We start from the raw sequence: 20,000 nt of genomic DNA, 5'->3' as shown, positions 1-20,000 counted from the left end.
TAAGAACACCAGAAACTAGGATTGTGCTTTCAAGAGCTATCCAGAGGATTTTCTTTTTTGATTGACCAACTTTTTTGGTCATGTTGGAGCTTGGATCATTAATTATTTCAGGGGGAAAAAAGAAATCACCGCCCTTAGTTTTTTCTCTCTCCTGTTGGTAGCCAACTGAGTTAAAAGGATATTGAGTGAAATGGCTGCTGGATAGTACTTGAGAGCAGCTAGGTGGTGATCTTGTTCTTGTTGCTCTTCCTCTTGTGAAGTAGCCCTATTTCTGCCCTAGGTATAACGGCCACAGGAAAAATTTAATAACCTACCTGCTCAATTTGCACTTAATGGCAATTTTAAAAAATGTCCCTTTTGAGATAATGGCTGAGCCCAGCCAAAGCTGCAGGCAAGCGAAATCAAAACATTGGCACCTTCTGAATTATGTAATTGTTCAGGTCAAAGATCATCACTTGATCCATGTGGGGCATTGACGACTACTGGACCGATCATATAAACTTGTTCAATCAATGATGAGCTTCCATCTAGCACCATGATGTCATTAGGCTCAAAACTCAAGGAAGGTGATCGGTGTCTTGACCTTAAAGCAGCCTAAATGAAGAGGAAATTCTAAGTGTAGTTCACTACCACTACTGGATAATCTTTACACATCCAACTCTGTTCCAGAACAGTGGGATCATATAAATGCGCTGCACTGGATTCCAGACAATTGGGTTTGAGCATTATCATCGCCAGAATATGTTCAAGGAAAACACATGACCTGGAGCAAAGCAAGTAAACTTCATTTGGCAGAACAACTCGAGGTCAAAAATCAAAGAAGCAGCATTCCAACTGCTCAAAGCTGCAGCCAAATTCAAATATGGATGATAAATGCCATGTGGGAAGAGAGAGCCCCAAGAGACTTCTGTTCCTGTCCAGTTGTAACACCAACTGGGATTGTAAGATCAGAATGGAACTCTGGCTCAAAAGACCATAACTTAGAACATAGAACAGTACAGCACAGAACAGGCCCTTCGGCCCACGATGTTGTGCCGAGCTTTATCTGAAACCAAGATCAAGCTATCCCACTCCCTATCATCCTGGTGTGCTCCATGTGCCTATCCAATAACCGCTTAAATGTTTCTAAAGTGTCTGACTCCACTATCACTGCAGGCAGTCCATTCCACACCCCAACCACTCTCTGCGTAAAGATATCCGTCCTGTATCTCCCACCACGAACCCTATAGTTATGCCCCCTTGTAATAGCTCCATCCACCCGAGGAAATAGTCTTTGAACGTTCACTCTATCTATCCCCTTCATCATTTTATACACCTCTATTAAGTCTCCCCTCAGCCTCCTCCGCTCCAGAGAGAACAGCCCTAGCTCCCTCAACCTTTCCTCATATGACCTACCCTCCAAACCAGGCAGCATCCTGGTAAATCTCCTCTGCACTCTTTCCAGCGCTTCCACATCCTTCTTATAGTGAGGTGACCAGAACTGCACACAATATTCCAAATGTGGTCTCACCAAGGTCCTGTACAGTTGCAGCATAACCCCACGGCTCTTAAACTCCAACCCCCTGTTAATAAAAGCTAACACACTATAGGCCTTCTTCACAGCTCTATCCACTTGACTGGCAACCTTTAGAGATCTGTGGATATGGACCCCAAGATCTCTCTGTTCCTCCACAGTCTTCAGAACCCTACCTTTGACCCTGTAATCCACATTTAAATTTGTCCTACCAAAATGAATCACCTCACATTTATCAGGGTTAAACTCCATTTGCCATTTTTCAGCCCAGCTTTGCATCCTATCTATGTCTCTTTGCAGCCTACAACAGCCCTCCACCTCATCCACTACTCCACCAATCTTGGTGTCATCAGCAAATTTACTGATCCACCCTTCAGCCCCCTCCTCTAAGTCATTAATAAAAATCACAAAGAGCAGAGGACCAAGCATTGATCCCTGCGGCACACCGCTAGCAACCTGCCTCCAATCCGAAAATTTTCCATCGACCACCACCCTCTGTCTTCGGTCAGACAGCCAGTTACCTATCCAATCGGCCAACTTTCCCTCTATCCCACACCACCTCACTTTCATCATAAGCCGACCATGGGGGACCTTATCAAACGCCTTACTAAAATCCATGTATATGACATCAACTGCCCTACCTTCATCAACACACTTAGTTACCTCCTCAAAAAATTCTATCAAATTTGTGAGGCACGACTTGCCCTTCACGAATCCGTGCTGAATATCTCGGATTAATCCGCATCTTTCTAAATGGTCGTAAATCCCATCCCTAAGGACCCTTTCCATCAATTTACCAACCACCGAAGTAAGACTAACCGGTCTATAATTACCAGGGTCATTTCTATTCCCTTTCTTAAACAGAGGAACAACATTCGCCATTCTCCAGTCCTCTGGCACCATCCCCGTGGACAGCGAGGACCCAAAGATCAACGCCAAAGGCTCTGCAATCTCATCCCTTGCCTCCCACAGAATCCTAGGATACATTTCATCAGGCCCAGGGGACTTATCGACCTTCAGTTTATTCAAAACTGCCAAGACATCCTCCCTCCGAACATCTATTTCCTCCAGCCTATTAGCCTGTAACACCTTCTCTTCCTCAAAAACATGGCCCCTCTCCTTGGTGAACACTGAAGAAAAGTATTCATTCATCACCTCGCCTATCTCTACTGACTCCATACACAAGTTCCCACTACTGTCCTTGACCGGCCCTAACTTCACCCTGGTCATTCTTTTATTCCTCACATAAGAGTAAAAAGCCTTGGGGTTTTCCTTGATCCGACCCGCCAAGGACTTCTCATGTCCCCTCCTAGCTGTCCTCAGCCCCTTTTTCAGCTCATTCCTTGCTAACTTGTAACCCTCAATCGAGCCATCTGAACCTTGTTTCCTCATCCCTACATAAGCTTCCCTCTTCCTTTTCACAAGACATTCCACCTCTTTTGTGAACCATGGTTCCCTCACTCGGCCATTTCCTCCCTGTCTGACAGGGACATACCTATCAAGGACATCCAGTATTTGTTCCTTTTTAAAAAGCATGGAGGAGCAGCGTCACAGAACCGCTAATTTCTTTTTGTTAAAACTGTTTATTCGAATCCCTACAGTGCAGAAGGAGGCCATTCAGCCCATTGACACTTTGAAAAAGCATCTTATCCAAGCCCATCCACCCGCCCTAACCCTGTAACCCCATGTATTTACCACAGCCAATTCACCTAACCTACACATCTTTGAACACTAAGGGGCAATTTAGTATGGCCAATTGCCCTTTCCAGCGTAACAAATTAACACAGATTTAACATTGATTACAAGTATATTTTAAAGCAACTTTGTGTTACTAAGACCATTGTAGTTTAAGTACACAGTTAGCCAAATACACTCTGAATGTCTGTGGATATCTCCTCAAAATCCTCCCAGATGATTGTCACATGGTAGATTCCAAACTCCACTCCCAAAAAAACACACTTTAAAATCTTCTTTCACAACAATACTTTCTATCAGTGGTTTATGTTCCGATATCCAGTCCAGGTTTCACAAATTAACCTTTCAAACAAAGTTTCTGCTCTACTTTTAATAATATATCCAGGTTTTAAATTCTCCTGCAGGATTTCTTTGCATTAATTTGTACACATTGTTTACAATTGCTTTAACTCTTGATTCCAGACTCTATTGAAATGGCATCAAACTTTTGATTTACCTCCTGAAGTCTGCTCTCACACTTTAACTCTGGCTACCGCAGCTGTCTCTTTCACGCAGTACTTTGTCCACTTATTCCTCATTCTCCTGAAAAATACAATTGATCTGTTTTCTTAACTTTAGTCTTCCTAAGAAATTTTTAATGTCTCAACTCCCCTGGTTATCTGGTGGCATGGGCAACAAGATGGCACAGTGGTTAGCACTGCTGCCTCACAGCGCCAGGGACCTGGGTTCAATTCCAGCCTTGGGTGTCTGTCTGGAGTTTGCACGTGTTCTCGGTGTCTGCGTGGGTTTCCTCCGAGTGCTCTGGTTTCTTCCCACAGCCCAAAGATGTGCAGGCTAGGTGAATTGGCCATGCTAAATTGCCCCTTGTGACCCAAGATGTGTAGGTTAGAGTGATTAGTGGGGTAAGTGCATGGAGTTACAGGGGTGGAGGGGGTGGGTGAGCCTGGTTATGCTCTATCAGAGTTGGTACAGACTTGACAGGCCAAAAAGGCCATCAGTTGCTAAGCAATGGCCACGTGCTTCAATTTTAACTCTTAACACCATAAACCCCGCTGAGCACAATAAAACACAGTTCGAATTGAAACCTACCCCCACACATACAAACCACCTTTGTCCAGCATGAATCTAACTATAGGTTTTACCCTTCCCTTTCCTTACACAGAACATTAAATTAAATCCATTTAAATCTATACCTTATTTCTGAAAGCAGTGTTGCTCTCTTGCGTGAAACATATCATGCTAATTTATGATCCATAAAATGAGTTTCTGACCTGAACAATAACACTAATACCGTCATAACATGCAAACCCCTTTTTGTAGCCACCCAAGCCATCTGTAAACCAAGATCAAATGGGCAAAAAATTCCATGCTCACGTGATGGTGTTTCTCTTCATCAGGATGACAATACTGTCCATCAACACTGGGAAGAACATATTCTGCAACTCCTCAACCATGAATTTACTGTGGCAGCTGATGGGTAAAATCCATGGGTGAACTGAAATAGCAATGAAACAGATGAAGAGCGAAGTCTGTTGCCCCAGTGGTAGCTAAGGTTTTCAAAGTTGTTAAACTTTTGCTCACACCACTACTCTGTGCATAGTGAAGATGGTGGTGTAGTGTTAATGTTATTGGCTTGTAACCCAGAGGCCCAGGCTAATGCTCTAAGGATAGTTGTACAAATCCCACCACACACAATTTTATATCAGTTGATAAATCTGGACTATAATGCCAGTCTCTGATGGTTACCATGACAACTATGATAGTTGACTGTTGTAAAAACACTCCTGATTCACTAAGGTACTTTTGGAAGGAAGTTCTTACCTGGTCATACGATCACCGTCATTTACTGTACTTGCCTTTATGTGATCCCAGACTTGTCAATGACTTTTAACTGATCTCTGGAATAGTCTAACAAACCACTCCATTCAAAGGCAATTGGACGAGCATACAGCCAATGTTATTGTCAAGTATAGGCAAGATCCTATGAAAGGATAAAAGAAAACATATCCTACAGATATGGGAGGAAAAATTACTTTTTTTTCCCCCTCCCTCCGCTACTTCAAGAATGCAACAATTGTAATTATCTTCAAGAAAGGAGATAATTCGAGATATTTCTTCTTGCCCATAGCAGGGAAAATCTGACTCATTATCCTGAATGGTCTACTTCCAGTGGCGGCAAAATCTGACTCATTCTCTGGAACTGTCTATTTCCAGTGGCTGTGGAAACCCTTGCAGAGGGAGTGTGGCTTTAGACCATCCAGAGGAACCTTGACAGGGCCTTTGCTTGCCAGACAAATCCAAGGAAAATGGAAGAACCACACAAGGAACTCTTTGCATTTGACGAATAAATTGAGGCTCTGTGGATTGTGCTGCAATGATTTGGATGTCCAAGGAATCCCTACAGTGCATAAAGAGGCCATTTGGCCCATTGAATCTGCATCAATCACAATCCCTCTCGGGGCCTATTCCCATAACCCCACTTATTTACCCTGCTAACTCCCTGATACTAAGAGGCAATTTAGCATGACCAATAAACCTAACCTAAACATCTTTGGTCTGTGGGAGGAAACCAGAGCACCCAGGGGAAACCCACGGAGACACAGGGAGAACGTGCAGACTCCACACAGATAATCACCCAAGCCAGGAATCGAACCCGGATCCCTGGTGCTGTGAGGCAGCAGTGCCACTGTGCTGCCCTACAATTGCTTCATGGTGATTATGACTACAGCTGTCTTGATTGGGAGATTTGAAACAAGATGTCTTCAAAATCTAGACCAGAGTTGAACAAGGCTGTGTTGTCCTTGAATGTTGCACAACCAGCCCACACGTGGTCAATCAAATATTCCACCTCTTGTATGTATGTTGAAGAAGAGACATTGGAATTTGTTGAACACTTTTTCTATACCTTGGCTCATACCTACTTCTCAGTTGATGCTGCAGTGTTGTAGCCCTGTCTTCAATCTTCATCCTTTGTGGGTGTCGCTATTTGCTGAAATCACAGAACTGTCTCATTAAAATCTCTCTTGAAGGCAAATAATAGAAACAATATTAGAGATTAAAAGGCGTAATTGAAGACCGACCTTCCAGAAATTGCAAAGCTATTGAAAAAGTGCAGAAATATTTAGCCCTTTTTGAAGGTGGCTGAAATTCAACAGGGTGGAATATGTGTTACTGTCGGATGCTCTGGTAGGTCTTCAAGAATCTGCTGTTGAGGATATGGTAACCGGGTACTTAAAATGAGTGAATCTCTAATTATGATTTATGAAAGAAAAAGTGTTAAAGCAAATAATGTGAATGTTGGAAATTTGAAATTTTTAAACAAATTCAATACTCCGGTCAGACTTTTTCTCTCCATGGATTCGGAGTTAACTTTTCAGATCAATAAGTTTCATACAATGCTTATGTATTTTTAAATTGACATGCAACTATTCATATGCAAGGATCTGTGCTTGGATTTAATTGCTACCTATATCAATGACTTAGATACTTTACATTCCGTGACGTGATCATAAGTTTGCTGATACAAGTTAGGTGGGAAGGTAAGCTGTGAACGAAATGCACGAGAGGCTACAGTGATGTATAGGTAGGTTAAGCAAGTGGGAAAAAACATGGCAGATGGAAGATGATGTGGAGAAATGAAGTTAACTACTTTAAGAAAAATAGAAAGGCAGAATTTTTTTTTGAATGGCGAGAGACTGAGAAATTTCTCGATTTGAGGAACCTTGGTATTCAATTAATAACAGGAACATAGAATGGGCTGTAACTTTTCTAAGCTAGTCCAAAAAAAACCTATTCAACTTAATCCCACTTTCCAATTCTTGGTCTATATTATTATAGGTGTATATCCAAGTTTTTTTTTTAATGCAATTGAGGGTTTTTGCTTCTACCACTTTTTTTGGCCTGACCATAAACTCTCCTCTAATTCTTCTACGAATCTATACCCATTGCCTATTGACCTCTTGGTCACAGAAAAAGATTATTCCCATTCACTCTTTTTGGGCTGCTCATAATTTTGTACACCTCTGATTAAATTCCTCCTCCCCCCCCTCCCCCCCCCCCCCCACCCCCGGCTCACCTTCCTGTGGTTTCGAGGGACAAAACTGCAGAATGTTTTACGGTTTCCCTGTCTGTGTGGAGTTTACACGTTCTCCCCATGTCTGCGTGGGTTTCCTCTGGGTGCTCCGGTTTCCTCCCACAATCCAAAGATGTGCGAGTTAGGTTGATTGGCCGTGCCAAATTGCCCCTTAGTGACAGGCGGATTAAAAGTTAAAGTAAAGTTTACTTATTACTCGCAAGTAAGGCTTACATTAATGAAGTTTCTGTGAAATTCCCTGATTCGCCACACTCCGGCGTCTGTTTGGGTCAATGCACCTAACCAGCATGTCTTTCAGAATGTGGGAGGAAACCGGAGCACCCGGAGGAAACCCATGCAGACACGGGGAGAACATGCAAACTCCACACAGTGACCCAAGCCAGCAACCGAATCTGGGTCCATGGCGCTGTGAAGCAGCAATGCTAACCACTGTGCAACATGGGGTTACAGGGATAGGGCCTGGGTGGGATTGTTGTCGGTGCAGGCTCGATGGGCCAAATGGCCTCTTTTTGCATGGTAGGGGTTCTATGATTCCCAGTCCTGTCGTCATATATTTTACTTTATCTAAATATTCTTTTTGATTACATTTTAAAATCACTCTTCAGCTTTAAAAACATGAGCAATGAATTGAGGTACACAGAATAGCTGTAAAGCCTCAATCTAATCATTTGAATTTGGAAAATACAATAAAGGAATTGGTAATTAAAATAATGATGAAATCAGAAGTGAATGCACCGGATTTTGCCATCAGCAGTACTGTACTTGCCTATAGACTTTGTATGGGTTTTTTCAGAGTAATGGAGTGTGGTAACAGTTACTGGACAAATAATCCAGGCGCCTGGACCAAAGATCTAGAGCCAGAAGTTCTAATTCCACCAACAGCTGGGGAATGTAATTAAATCAATGAATCTGGAATAAAGCTAGTTTAGTTGTCACCATTACTAATACTACTAGATTTTCATTAAAACCCCATCCGGTTCAGTAATGTCTGGTCTGTATGTGACTCCCAACAATATGGTTTTCTATTGACTAAACTCTGAATGCCTACCAAGCCACTCGGTTACACCAAGAAGGCAGCTCACAACTTTCTTAAGGGCAAATCCAGATGCCCGTGAAAGATTAAAACAATCAGCTAACAGATTTAGGCTGTTATTTTAGAATGCAGGAACTATAGAATATAACAATAGATTACAAAGAGAAAGGAATGTTAATTGAAACTGATTACAAATCTATAATGTAAGTAATGCTTTACCCGCATCAAGCATGTTCTCTGGTTCTGCTGCTCTTCATTTATGTTGAAGTGCATTTCTTTGTAATTTTTTCCCTCCCACTAAATTATGCATTAGTTTAAGTTCAAACCTTTTGTTTGAGAAGTGTTCAATTTTTGCAGCTGTACTCATTTTAAAATGGCATCAAAACATGAAATGATTGAATGCTTGATAGCTGTAAAGTGAAATACATGCTTGGATTTACAAAATTACTATTTACTATCAAGAATATTCTTTTCTCTACTTTCCTATTGATATTTGACAGTGAGTAGAGATTTATGGGGACCCAATCTGAGAGAAATGTATGGTTTCAGACAGATTAATTGAGGAATGGTTTGAAGATCAAATTCATGATTGTGTATTATGTTAACAGACAGGGATTAAAGGCCCAATAAAAATGCCTCTAGCTTTCATTTTAATCTACTTTCGAACAGTGAAGAGGCATTGCACAATCTCTCGATGCCTTTTACTTAATAAAATCATTTATTTCCAAAAAATTGCAAATTGTTTTTTTAAAATGTACCGAATTTGAAGTATTTGCTCCCATAAGTGGAAGAGAAACATTCCCAATGTTTAAAAACTTTTTAAAAATCATGGATATTTTAAATCAGAGTCACCACTTTTCCCTTTGTGTACTTTACTTTCACAATATTTTTGTGTCTTTTCTGTTTATTTTTTAATGCTCATTAAATTACTGTCAACTCTCAACACTAGTATAATAGTCCAGCTTGTTTTAACATGAGCAGTTTGATCCTTCATCTGTATTCTTGTACTGCTTTAGCCTTGTTTGCTTCAATTGGAGTTGCTGGATTTTTTGGGCTGTCCAATTTTTAAAGCAAAGAGCTGACTATAGGCAGTAGAACTACCTTTACCTCAAACTGTTAATTAAAATATTTATGGGTATACTTGAACAAAAACCCACAGGAGCAGCAATCTTGCACCAGAGTCACCTCAGTTGGACTTCAGTTTTGATTAAAAGATTTAACTAAAATATCAGCACAGACCAGGTGAGACTGTTTGCCAGTCTCAAGGGATTGTCTGAGAGTGACCCTTATCTCCTAATGCATGAACAATATTGATGAAATCTGTAGCAATCTACTTGATTGGACAATTTGAACAAGGTGGGCCATGAAGTCAGGTTGAGAATTCAGGCCCCACTCCAGAGATTTAAACGCAAAATCATTGTAGTACAGAGTAGTACTGCACTACCTAAAGTTCAGTTTTATTTTTAGATGCGATCTTCAATGGAGACTCCATCTGCTTCCTTGGGTGGGTGTAAGAGATTCCATGGGGTTATATATCGATATTTATCCTTGACCAACGTCTGAAACAATTGACTTAATCATTGATTTTTATTACAGTTCGTGAAACCCAGTGTGCATGTTGGCTGCCAGGTTTCCTATTTTGAATCATATCCCTACAGTGCAGAAGGAGGCCATTTGGCCCATCAAGTCTGCACCGACTCTCTCTGACGGAGCATCTTACCCAGGCCAAACCTCTGCCCTATCCCCATCACCACACATATTTACCATGCTAATTCCCCTAACCTATACATCTTGGAACACTTGAGGGGTAACTTAGCATGGTCAAGCCACCTAACCTGCACATCTTTGGATTGTGGGAAGAAACTGGAGCACCCAGAGGAAACCAACACAGACATGGGAGCACGTGCAAACTCCACACAGACAGTGACCCAAGGCCAGACTTGAACCCGGGTTCCTGGTGCTGTGGGACAGCAGTGCTAACTAACCACACTGCCACCGTGCCACCCATCACCCACGCATTAGTGACTACAGCTGGAAAGTACTCTGGGATATTCTGAGGTTATGGAATATGTTTTATTTGCAATTACATAGCAGAAATGCTGTAAATACACAAAAGGTCAGGCAGCATCTATGGAACAGAACAGAGTTAACACTTCTGGATGATGATGACCCTATGTCAAAACTATATAATCTTAAACAGGTTATTAAATGTAGCAGATGTCTTTAAATATTCTTACTGGGGTTTGTATATTGTATTTATTAATAGGAATTCCGTAGCTAATGCCCTGAATCAAGCAGCTCAACTTCCAGGTGGTGCAACTGGCGGTTATGAAACAATGCAACATTTCACTGACATAAAAGAAAACCTTCATACAGTTAAAAGAGATCTAGCTGCATTAGTACAGAGAAATGTAAGTATTGCTTTTAAATCTAATATTTTATATTTTGGAAATTATGGTGGGATTTTCCAGCAGTGAAAACGGCTTGCCATTAACCGTGGGTGAAATATTCCAGTCCTGCCGAAGTCTACGGCATTTTATATGCCTGTCCTGCACTGTGACGGGGAACCCACCGGCAAGAAGGGTTGGAAAATCCCACCAAGTATTTTAATTTTGTACAGTAAAACATTTCATGCCCCAAATTATCTTTAGTTGACTGTAATTTTCTCTTTGTATTGTTCTGAAAAGAAACGCTAACTTATGGTCATAAATGCATGTAGGGTTTTACGTTGACCGCTTCTATACATCATATTAACAAGTTCAGTGAATCCAAAAGTAGGAATTTTTCAGAGGCCTAAGTATTATGCTGGCTTTTTTGTGAGATTTCTCTAAGCTCAGCAAATACAAAGAACTCACGGAGGCATAAATTCTAGTTGAAGATGTACTTTATTTTGCCCAGGCCTGGTCCACATATATGAGAGAGCAATTTACACAGCTCAAATTATTCTAATAAATTATCAAGACATTCTGTAATTATACTTCTTCAGAAATCATCTGTCTGCTTATTCTGTCCAGGTGGACAATCATGTTAATATAGATTATTTAGCTTGACCAATTGCATCCTACTGTCTGGCAACATGAGAATTCATTGGTCTGTAGAATCCGGAAGCTCCCACCCACTTGTCTCTTAGCAACCTCCAATACGTAAGTTATAGAGTTCAAAGGTAGTTTCTCACTGTCCGTAGAGTTCAAGAGTTGCCGTTCTCACTGCCTGCTAAGCATCCCTTATCAGTAGAAAATTAATTGTCCCATTCATTTAGTCTCTGGGAACTATATTAATAAAAATCTATGCTCTGTGGCCACATTGTTCTTAAAGAATGTTGTTCATCTCACTTAGTTTTCATCCCATTATACCTTCTGGAGTCTGTATTTGGCCAACATGTACAGAATTCTTTCAAAAATACATATTTAAAATCTCTAACAGTGGTTAGATGTGTTTATCTGCATCTGTACCTTTTGTAATTCCAGGTACACCCTACCTTTTCTGTACTATATTCATTTCTAAATTAGTCCATCCTGATTTTATTAGTCTTTTAATACCAGACTATCCTTCTTTCCTCTAGCACTAATCTTTGGTAAAATGGAAAGAACATGAAATTACAAATATTTTATTCTGTTGTGTAGGAGCGAATTTTAACAATACAAAACTCTTAAAACATTGCTGACTTACACAGTGCAACTTTATCCAACATTTGGTCCATTCCAGTAAGTTGACTGAAGCCACAAAATTGGTTTTGTGCATTGCTTGCCGTTTTGATTGTGGTAAATTAATTGCAGAATACAGTTTCCAGCCAAATATCCCATTTTTAATATTTAAATTGAGGTAAAGCATAAATGTTCTCTGGATTTGAGTTAAATGATTTATGGAACATGAAGTGTTTGTTTCCCTCACTTCACAGCCAGCCTTTGTTATATGCTGTCCACTTGCAACTTTACACATATGTTTTGACACCTTATGAGCATGCATCTAGTTCTTCTGGGCAAGAAGACATCTGAGGTTATGACATCCTCAAGAAAATATGCTAAATCTCCTCCACTCCATGCACTACACAACTCCAAGCAATCATCATCAAAATGCAAAATACTACAGATGCTGAGAATCTGAAATAAAAACAAAATGATGCAAACATTCAGCAGATCTGCAGAGAAACAAACAGTTAGTGACTCAGTTCAATGACATTTCTTTCAGCCTGATCTCCTAGTAACACAATGTATGCACAAGTCTTTTACATAGATTCTTTAGAAAGATTGATCCAAACATTCTACTGAACTCATTCTGGTCAGCCCTTACAGGAAATATTGTGCAAGATGATGCAGCGACTATAACTTTCTGAATCTTGACTGTGCAGCTGCAAATTTGTGTCTTTAATAGTGAATGGCTTGATCAATGGCCACAATATAAAATGCACAAGTAACTGTTCTATATAATCAGCTAATGTGTGTTAGTGTCATAATTGATCGTTGAGACAAATGTGCTCACTACAGATGTGTTTGTGCTTTTTAAAGGCAATCTTGAGGGCAGATTCCACTGTACCATAACCAATGCTAGTTTTAATTTGGGACTAATTGTTATTGTCTTCTTTGTCTTCTCTTTAACAGAATAACATTGAAAAGCCGAAATGTCCAGAATTGCCCCCATTCCCATCATGTTTGTCTACAACTCATTTCTTCATGTTTGTGGCAGTTCAAACCGTATTGTTTATTGGTTATATCATGTATCGGTAAGTATACTTGTATTGTTGAAGTAGATTTTTATTTATACTTTCAAAAATTCAAATGCCAAATCTAATTTCTAATGTATGCAAACTGTCAGAAGATATGTAGATGTGCTATGTTCACTACCATTTCCTCTTTGGCTAAATGCTGTGAAGTTCAAAGACAGTCCAATTTCTCTGAAAGAACATGGTCCAATGATGCAACCAAATTAGCTTTGCATCTTGCTGTTACAAAAATCTTAATGTTGCACTTGTTCAATTAATCTTGTGTATTTTTAATGGAAGTTCATCCTTTCCATTAGTCAAACTTTGAAAAATTATTTCTGTAAATACCTGATACTATATAGTTAACTTTTTTTCATGTGATGTTGACTTTGCTGGCAAGGCCAGCATTCATTGTCAATCCCGAGTTGCCCTTGAACTGAGTGGCTAGCCAGACTATTTCAGACGGCAGTTAAGAGTCAAACACCAACTAGAGTAACGAAAAGCCAGGCCAAGCCTAATACTGTATTGAACGCTGATTAATTTGTACAAAATGAGGTGAAATCAAGACGAACATAATGCTGGAAAAAGGCATCAACCTATAAAGCATGCTTCATCCAACATCCATTTATGATTAATGCATCATGGACTTTGTTCACTGCCACTATTTACAAAAATACTGCACATCTTGCCCTTAAAATATCTAACAAAACTGCTGCTCTCATGTTGTCCCCACTTTTATTTTCTCCCTACCACCACTCAACAGCTTATCTTTCCTCCTTGATCATTTTAAAGGTATCCATTCACCCCAAATTAAATTTCTACTCCAACTCTTTCACATACCCAGTATCATTTGGGAGAGCAATTCCTAATCTCTAATGTTCAAAGAATGTAAATTTTACATTATCTTGTAATGGTTGTCTCTTCATTGCTTTTGTCTTCCCTAATGGGTAATTAAAACTATTTTTGTTTTTAAGACCTGTATAATATCCTTTCGTGAAAATATTTAATAGCTTAATAGCCTTTCTTCATAACTTGGCCTTCTGATCATCCTGCTCATCTTTGAGATTGTTTTCAACTGCATATAAATGCCACAAAAACTGTATGTAGTACTCGAGAACTGGCTTCTTGATTGACCAACATGATTTAGAACTTCATTACAGCAAAATACTGCAGATTCTGGAAATCTAAAGTAAAAACAGGCCACTATCACATGTTTTGCCATTTTTTTGATCCATCAGTAAGGTTTTGTCTAATATCTATAGAAAATCTGTGTGCCATATCTATTGGATTAGCCTGGTCCTCAAGTTTAGCTACTTCCTCAAAAAACTTCAGTAAATTTGTCTGGTTTGACTTTGCTATTTATATATCCTTCCTGATTATGTATTCCATTGAATACCATCTAAAACATTTTCTCCATCACAGTTGGTGGACTAATTGATTTATAACTACTATGATCATAACCAACTCTGTTTTGAATATTGAAACTCTTTGTTATCCATGTCCATGCATAGTTGCACAGTGGTTAGCACTGCTGCCTCACAAGCCAGGGACTTGGGTTTGATTCCTGGTTTGGGTGACTGTGCGGAGTCTGCACATTTTCTCCGTGTCTTTGTGGGTTTCCTCCGGGTGCTCACGGTGTCCTCCCATAGTCCGAAAGATGTGCAGGTTATTGGCCATGCTAAATTCTCCCCCAGTGTAACCGAACAGGTGTCGGGGTGTGGTGACTAGGGGATTTTCACAGTAACTTCATTGCAACGTTAATGTAAGCCTACTTATGACACTTAAAAAAAACTTTATTTCAATGTTGATAGAGCTCTAAAATCATGAGCCAAAACATCACAAGTTTCCTCTTTTTAATTTCTTGCTGATTCTAGGAAGTATCACAAGTGCCTTGAGAATATTTAATCCATTCTTTATCTTAAACCCTTTTTTGTCTATATTATAAAATATCTTGTTATGATCAGAATTGGCTGACTTGCTGACAACTGATATTTTGATGAATTGGTTCAATATATTATATCCTGCTTCATCTCAGAGTCATAGTGTCTTAGAGGTTTACAGCATGGAAACAGGCCGTTTGGCCCAACTTGTCCATGCCACCCTTTTTTTTTAAACCCCTAAGCTAATCCCAATTGCCCGCATTTGGCCCATATCCCTCTATACCCATCTTAGTCATGTAACTGTCTAAACGCTTTTTAAAAGACAAAATTGTACCCGCCTCTACTACTACCTCTGGCGGCTTGTTCCAGACACTCACCGCCCTGTGGAAAAAATTGCCCCTCTGGACACTTCTGTAATAGTTTTACCGTTTAACCTGTTCTTTAGCATTCTTTTTACTATGAATGGTTATGAATTTTATGTATCTCTCTTGCTACCCTCTAACTGTATCTATTCCTCTTATATTGTTTGTCTATTTTATTTTTTCTGTGATTTCAAATCCCTTTGTAATTTAGTTGTATTCTTCAGACATTAATTTGCACATGTACAGTACCATTGGCATGACAAAAGTGAACTTGGTGTAAAATGCGTTTAAAAAGTATCAAGCACTATGATTATTTGATACACATTTAAAAAGAACAGAAAATATGCCTTTAGAATATCTCTAATTTGGATAACAAACATTTTAGATATTGGTGTGTGTTCTGAGAAATTGCTACTGATTTATTGCCCTTTTGTGATTACATCACAATGATTAATTCTTTGATGAAGAATTCTGCAAGAGATCAACTGACATGGTTCTAGCCTTTACGAAAAAGCTACTTTGTAAACTGGAAATGTTATTCTTCAGTCAGTCCCCCACCCCATGTTCTACAGCATTCTTGAGAACTTTCCTCCACTTGTATAGTACAATTCTGTAATCTGTGTGATCACAGTTTTTAAAACACTAATAATTATTCCTTTCTTACACAGGAGCCAGCAAGAAGCAGCCGCAAAGAAGTTCTTTTGACGTAATTGTTCTTAGTTTTTACTTTGTTAGTGTCCTGGAATGAAACAAAGGAAAACTGTAAATGATGGACTTTTTTAAAAAAAAATATTTTTCAACAAACTTAAGTTATTGTGGTATATTATTTCATTTTGAGAATTGTAAAGGCTATTTTGGGCACATTATTTTTCTGCAGCTAAAGATGAAGCTGTGGACGATTAAATTCATTTTTTTCAGTTCTGCATTGTGGAGTTATGAAGCTACAGAAGAATTAAATAGACGTTTACATTGAGGAAATGTACATTTTATAGGAAAACAGCAATAACTAAGATGCCGATTTCAGTTCATTTTGGAGATTCCTCAGATGAGTTGACAAGCACTGGATAGAAATACTTAGGTGCCAAAAAGCATTGTTTGGTTTTACAATTATATTGCTTCACTGTCTGTGCCTTTTTTTAATGCTTCACAGTTAGCATATTGTAAGAGTACCCATTTTACAACCATGTTTGAACTTTTTCCCTGTGATTTTTCTCCAATCTAGAATGTTTTTGTATTTCTTGCCCCTCGTGCTTTGGGAGTTGGGGGAGAAAATTACGCTTGAGGCTTTTTTAATTTTTGAATTTATCTGCAGATTATTCTTCTCTGTTCTGATCCTTTGACCTCTGATCGAAGTTTTACATCTACATTGTTAGTGGCTTCTGAAAAAATTGATTTCCTTTTCTTGTGTGTGTCAAATGTTTTCCTTGCAACAATTAAGTGATTTATAAAGCCTAAATATTTTGTAATTTTTCTATCCCTTCTTGATGGGACATCCAGATATTTGAACAACAAAAGATACCAAAATTTGCCACTCTGTAGTCCCAAATGTCTGTTTGAGCTTTATTTTTAATCATATGATGAGTGCTTCTTTGAACTTTCCTCTCCTCCGTCATCCTCCCAGCTGTCATCATATCTGACCTTCCTCTGCCATATATTTGCACTGTCCTGAAATTCAGATTTATGATACTGTCACCTGCTTTTTATTCCTTCTTTTCCAACACCTTTGACTTGTGTCTTCCTTTCTATAATTTAGGTCTTTTAAGCACAAGTATCTTGACTAACCATTATAATGACAACAAGGCAATAAATTATTCAAGCACTTATCTGAAGAAAAACTGTGTTTTACAAATGTCTCCATTTGACACCATTGGAAAAAATCATACATGAACTAAAGTCATTTGGTTAAGTGGAAATGCTGGAAATCTGAAATAAAAACACAACATGCTAGAAATACCCAGAAGGTCGGACAGCATCTGTGGAGAGAAATAATGTTTGGTAACTTCCTGTCTCCCCAGTGTCGGATTTGGGGGGGGGGGGGGGAGTGGTAACCCAAAATATGCGCTGGGGAATCCCTCTTGGAAGTTCTCAGCTAAGGGTTCATCAATTGTCCAGCAGTACTAACTTCCTCTGAACAATTGTGCTGCCCTGGGAACTACCTACAAAGCATTTTAAATTGCTTATTTTGGATGGTTTTGCCAGTGATGTGCAAATAGTTATTCAATCAGAAGAAATAAAACCACTTTGAACTTCAGCCTAACGATTTTAAATGCCCTGACTGAGCCCTGCAAGGGATACTCACCCCCTCAACCTGTGTCCACCCCCTCATGTACACCCCACACTTCCCATTCATTTGACTGTGGGCACTTACCACCAATGTTTTATGATTCTTAGTGCTATTTTTAAAAAAAGAGTATGTTCTCCTTCGCTCTGCTTCTTTCAAACTTTGTTACTGAAACCAGGGCCCTGCTGTGCTGCTCGAGTCAGACCGAGTCAGGAAGCCCAGGCCAGACAGGCGGAAGAACTTCAGTGCAGATAAGTCGGTATGGTGTGGAAAGCTGCAGCTAATTACAACTGAGGAAGTTGTGACCCAATGTTTCAGGCTCTGTTTCACTCCATAGATGCCGTCTGACCTGCTGAGTATTTGCAATAGTTTCTGATTTTATTACTGGTCATATTTATAAGGCCCACATTGGGCCCTGAACCTGAATCATTCCCCTCCATCACAAGATCCATCCACAGTGGCAGAATGGTGTGAATTATGACTGGTCTTCCAGTGAAGCTGGAGTGAGTACAGAGCTGAGGTTGAGGGGGAGGGGGGGGGGTTGTGGAGTGGGTCATGCCTGCGCCCCCCCCCCCCCCCCCCCCCCCCCCAACACACTATCCTTGTAGCGTGAAGGAGGAGGGTTTCTGCGGTGAATTCTCTCTGCTGCAGCCTTTGAAAAATGGCACCCCGATCCTCTTATCTAAATTGCTGGTGGGTTGGATGAATTGAGAGGCTTCTAGAAGTATCATAGAACCCAGGTTGGTTTAAAGAGCAAGAAGGAATCTGGACAAAATAAGTCTGAGTCAAAGGTTGGCAAGACAAACAGTGCTGAACGATGGGTTACCTTGAAAGAAGAGTTCAGGCTCAATAAAAGTAGGTTTTCTCAAAAGGGAATGCTAGGACAAGCAAAAGAGCTTGTTTAATGATGAGCAAGATAGAAATTATGGTAAAGAAGATCGTGTGTTTTTATGGTATGTCTGGTAAGAGCCAAGCAGAATATAGAAGGTTCAGAAGGAAGGTGAAAAAAACAAATAATAGAAGCAAGGAGGGAGTGTGAAAAGAGACTGGCAGCTGACCAAAGAAAACCTCAATCTTGTTGGTATTTAATAGTAAAAGGAGTAGGGGTGATTCGGGTCAAGAAGGAGATTTATGGATGGAGGCAGAGGGCGTAACTGGTTTTAAATGGATACTTTGTGTTCCTTCACCAATTCCTTCAGCAATTCACCCACATCCCATGAAGGAATAAAATAACAGATGGTTGATGAGAGCAATGTTGTTGTGTACATGCATTTCCAAAAGGCATTTGACACAGTGCTCAACAACAGACTTGTGAACAATAGTTTATGGGATAAGAGGGACAGAGGCAACATGGAAATTGGCTCAGTGACAGGAAACAGTAGTGGTTAGTGGTTGTTTTTAAGTCTGCAGGAAAGTTTACAGTGGAATTCTCCAGGGGTCAGTGTTGGGATCCTTGCCTTTCCTGAGTTTATGTTGATAACCTAGACCTTGGTGTACAGGGTACAATTTGAAAATTTTGGGGATTATAGAAAACTTGGAAGGATTGTGAACCGAGGAAGATCATACAGAATTTCAAAAGAGCATAGAGAAATTGATGAATGGGTGAAAAGGGTGGCAGATAAGAATATTCATTTTGGTAGGAAGAATATGGAGAGACAATATAAAATAAAGGGCACAACTCTAAAGGAGATGCGGGAGCAGTGGGACCTTGGTATATTTGTTCACAAGTCATTGAAGATGGCAGGGCAGACGGTTAACAAAGCGCACATATCCATAGGCTTTATTAATAGGGGCATAGAGTACAAGAGTGAGGAGGTTGTTGAACTTGTATAAGACACTAGTTCAAGTTCAGCTGGAGGGATGCCGCACTTTAGCAAGAATATGAATGTATTGGAGAGGGTGCAGAAAATAAATTCATGAGTATGGTTCTGATCGAGGTATTCAAAATATTGAGGTCTGGACAGGATAGATGGGAAGAAACTGTTCCTACTTGTGAAAGGATGGAGAATGATGGGGCACAGATTTAAGTAATTGGCAAAGGAAGCAAAAGCGATGTGAGGTGAAGCTTTATCATGTAGCGATAAAGCAAGTGGTTAAGGTCTGAAATGCACTGCCTGAGTGCAGTGGAGGCAGATTCAGTTGAAACATTCAAAAAGGAATTAAAACTATTATTTGTAGAGGAAGATGTGCAGGGTTATAAGGAGAAGGTGGACAATGGCACTAAATGAGTTGCTCCTACATAAAAAACCAGTGATGATGAGCTGAACAACCTCCTGCACTGTAACAACTCTGTGATTCGGTCACTTGTTTTGATATGACGATAGAAAAAAATGCCTGTAGAAGTATGCTTTCCCAAATGTCGTGATGTATCAGTCCGAAACAATAGTATGAAACTCTTGAGTGGAGGTTGATTGTGTGAACTGCTCTGTTTTCAACCGGGAGAA

The 20,000-nt window shown here is 39.8% G+C and overlaps 1 protein-coding gene across 3 annotated transcripts in view; it reads left to right on the top strand.

Annotated features, from left to right (window-relative positions):
- lman1 (lectin, mannose-binding, 1) overlaps window positions 1-17,525 on the top strand; it is a 57,092-nt gene extending 39,567 nt beyond the window's left edge. The window contains exons 11-13 of one of the 3 annotated variants that reach the window (XM_078220313.1): window positions 10,601-10,745; window positions 12,933-13,054; window positions 15,944-17,525. In XM_078220313.1, coding sequence (XP_078076439.1) covers window positions 10,601-10,745; window positions 12,933-13,054; window positions 15,944-15,980 — 304 coding nt within the window. In that variant the 3' untranslated portion in view covers window positions 15,981-17,525. Of the gene's footprint in view, window positions 1-10,600; window positions 10,746-11,957; window positions 12,039-12,932; window positions 13,055-15,943 lie in introns of those variants that run through there. The other 2 variants (XM_078220323.1, XM_078220332.1) reach the window with 2 other exon arrangements.
- The last annotated feature ends 2,475 nt before the right edge of the window (window positions 17,526-20,000 follow it).

Source organism: Mustelus asterias, chromosome 1 (genome assembly GCF_964213995.1).
Source record: "Mustelus asterias chromosome 1, sMusAst1.hap1.1, whole genome shotgun sequence".
Classification (NCBI taxonomy): domain Eukaryota; kingdom Metazoa; phylum Chordata; class Chondrichthyes; order Carcharhiniformes; family Triakidae; genus Mustelus; species Mustelus asterias.
The sequence above is the reverse complement of the archived record's forward strand: the minus strand, read 5'-3'. Positions and strand labels throughout refer to the sequence as shown.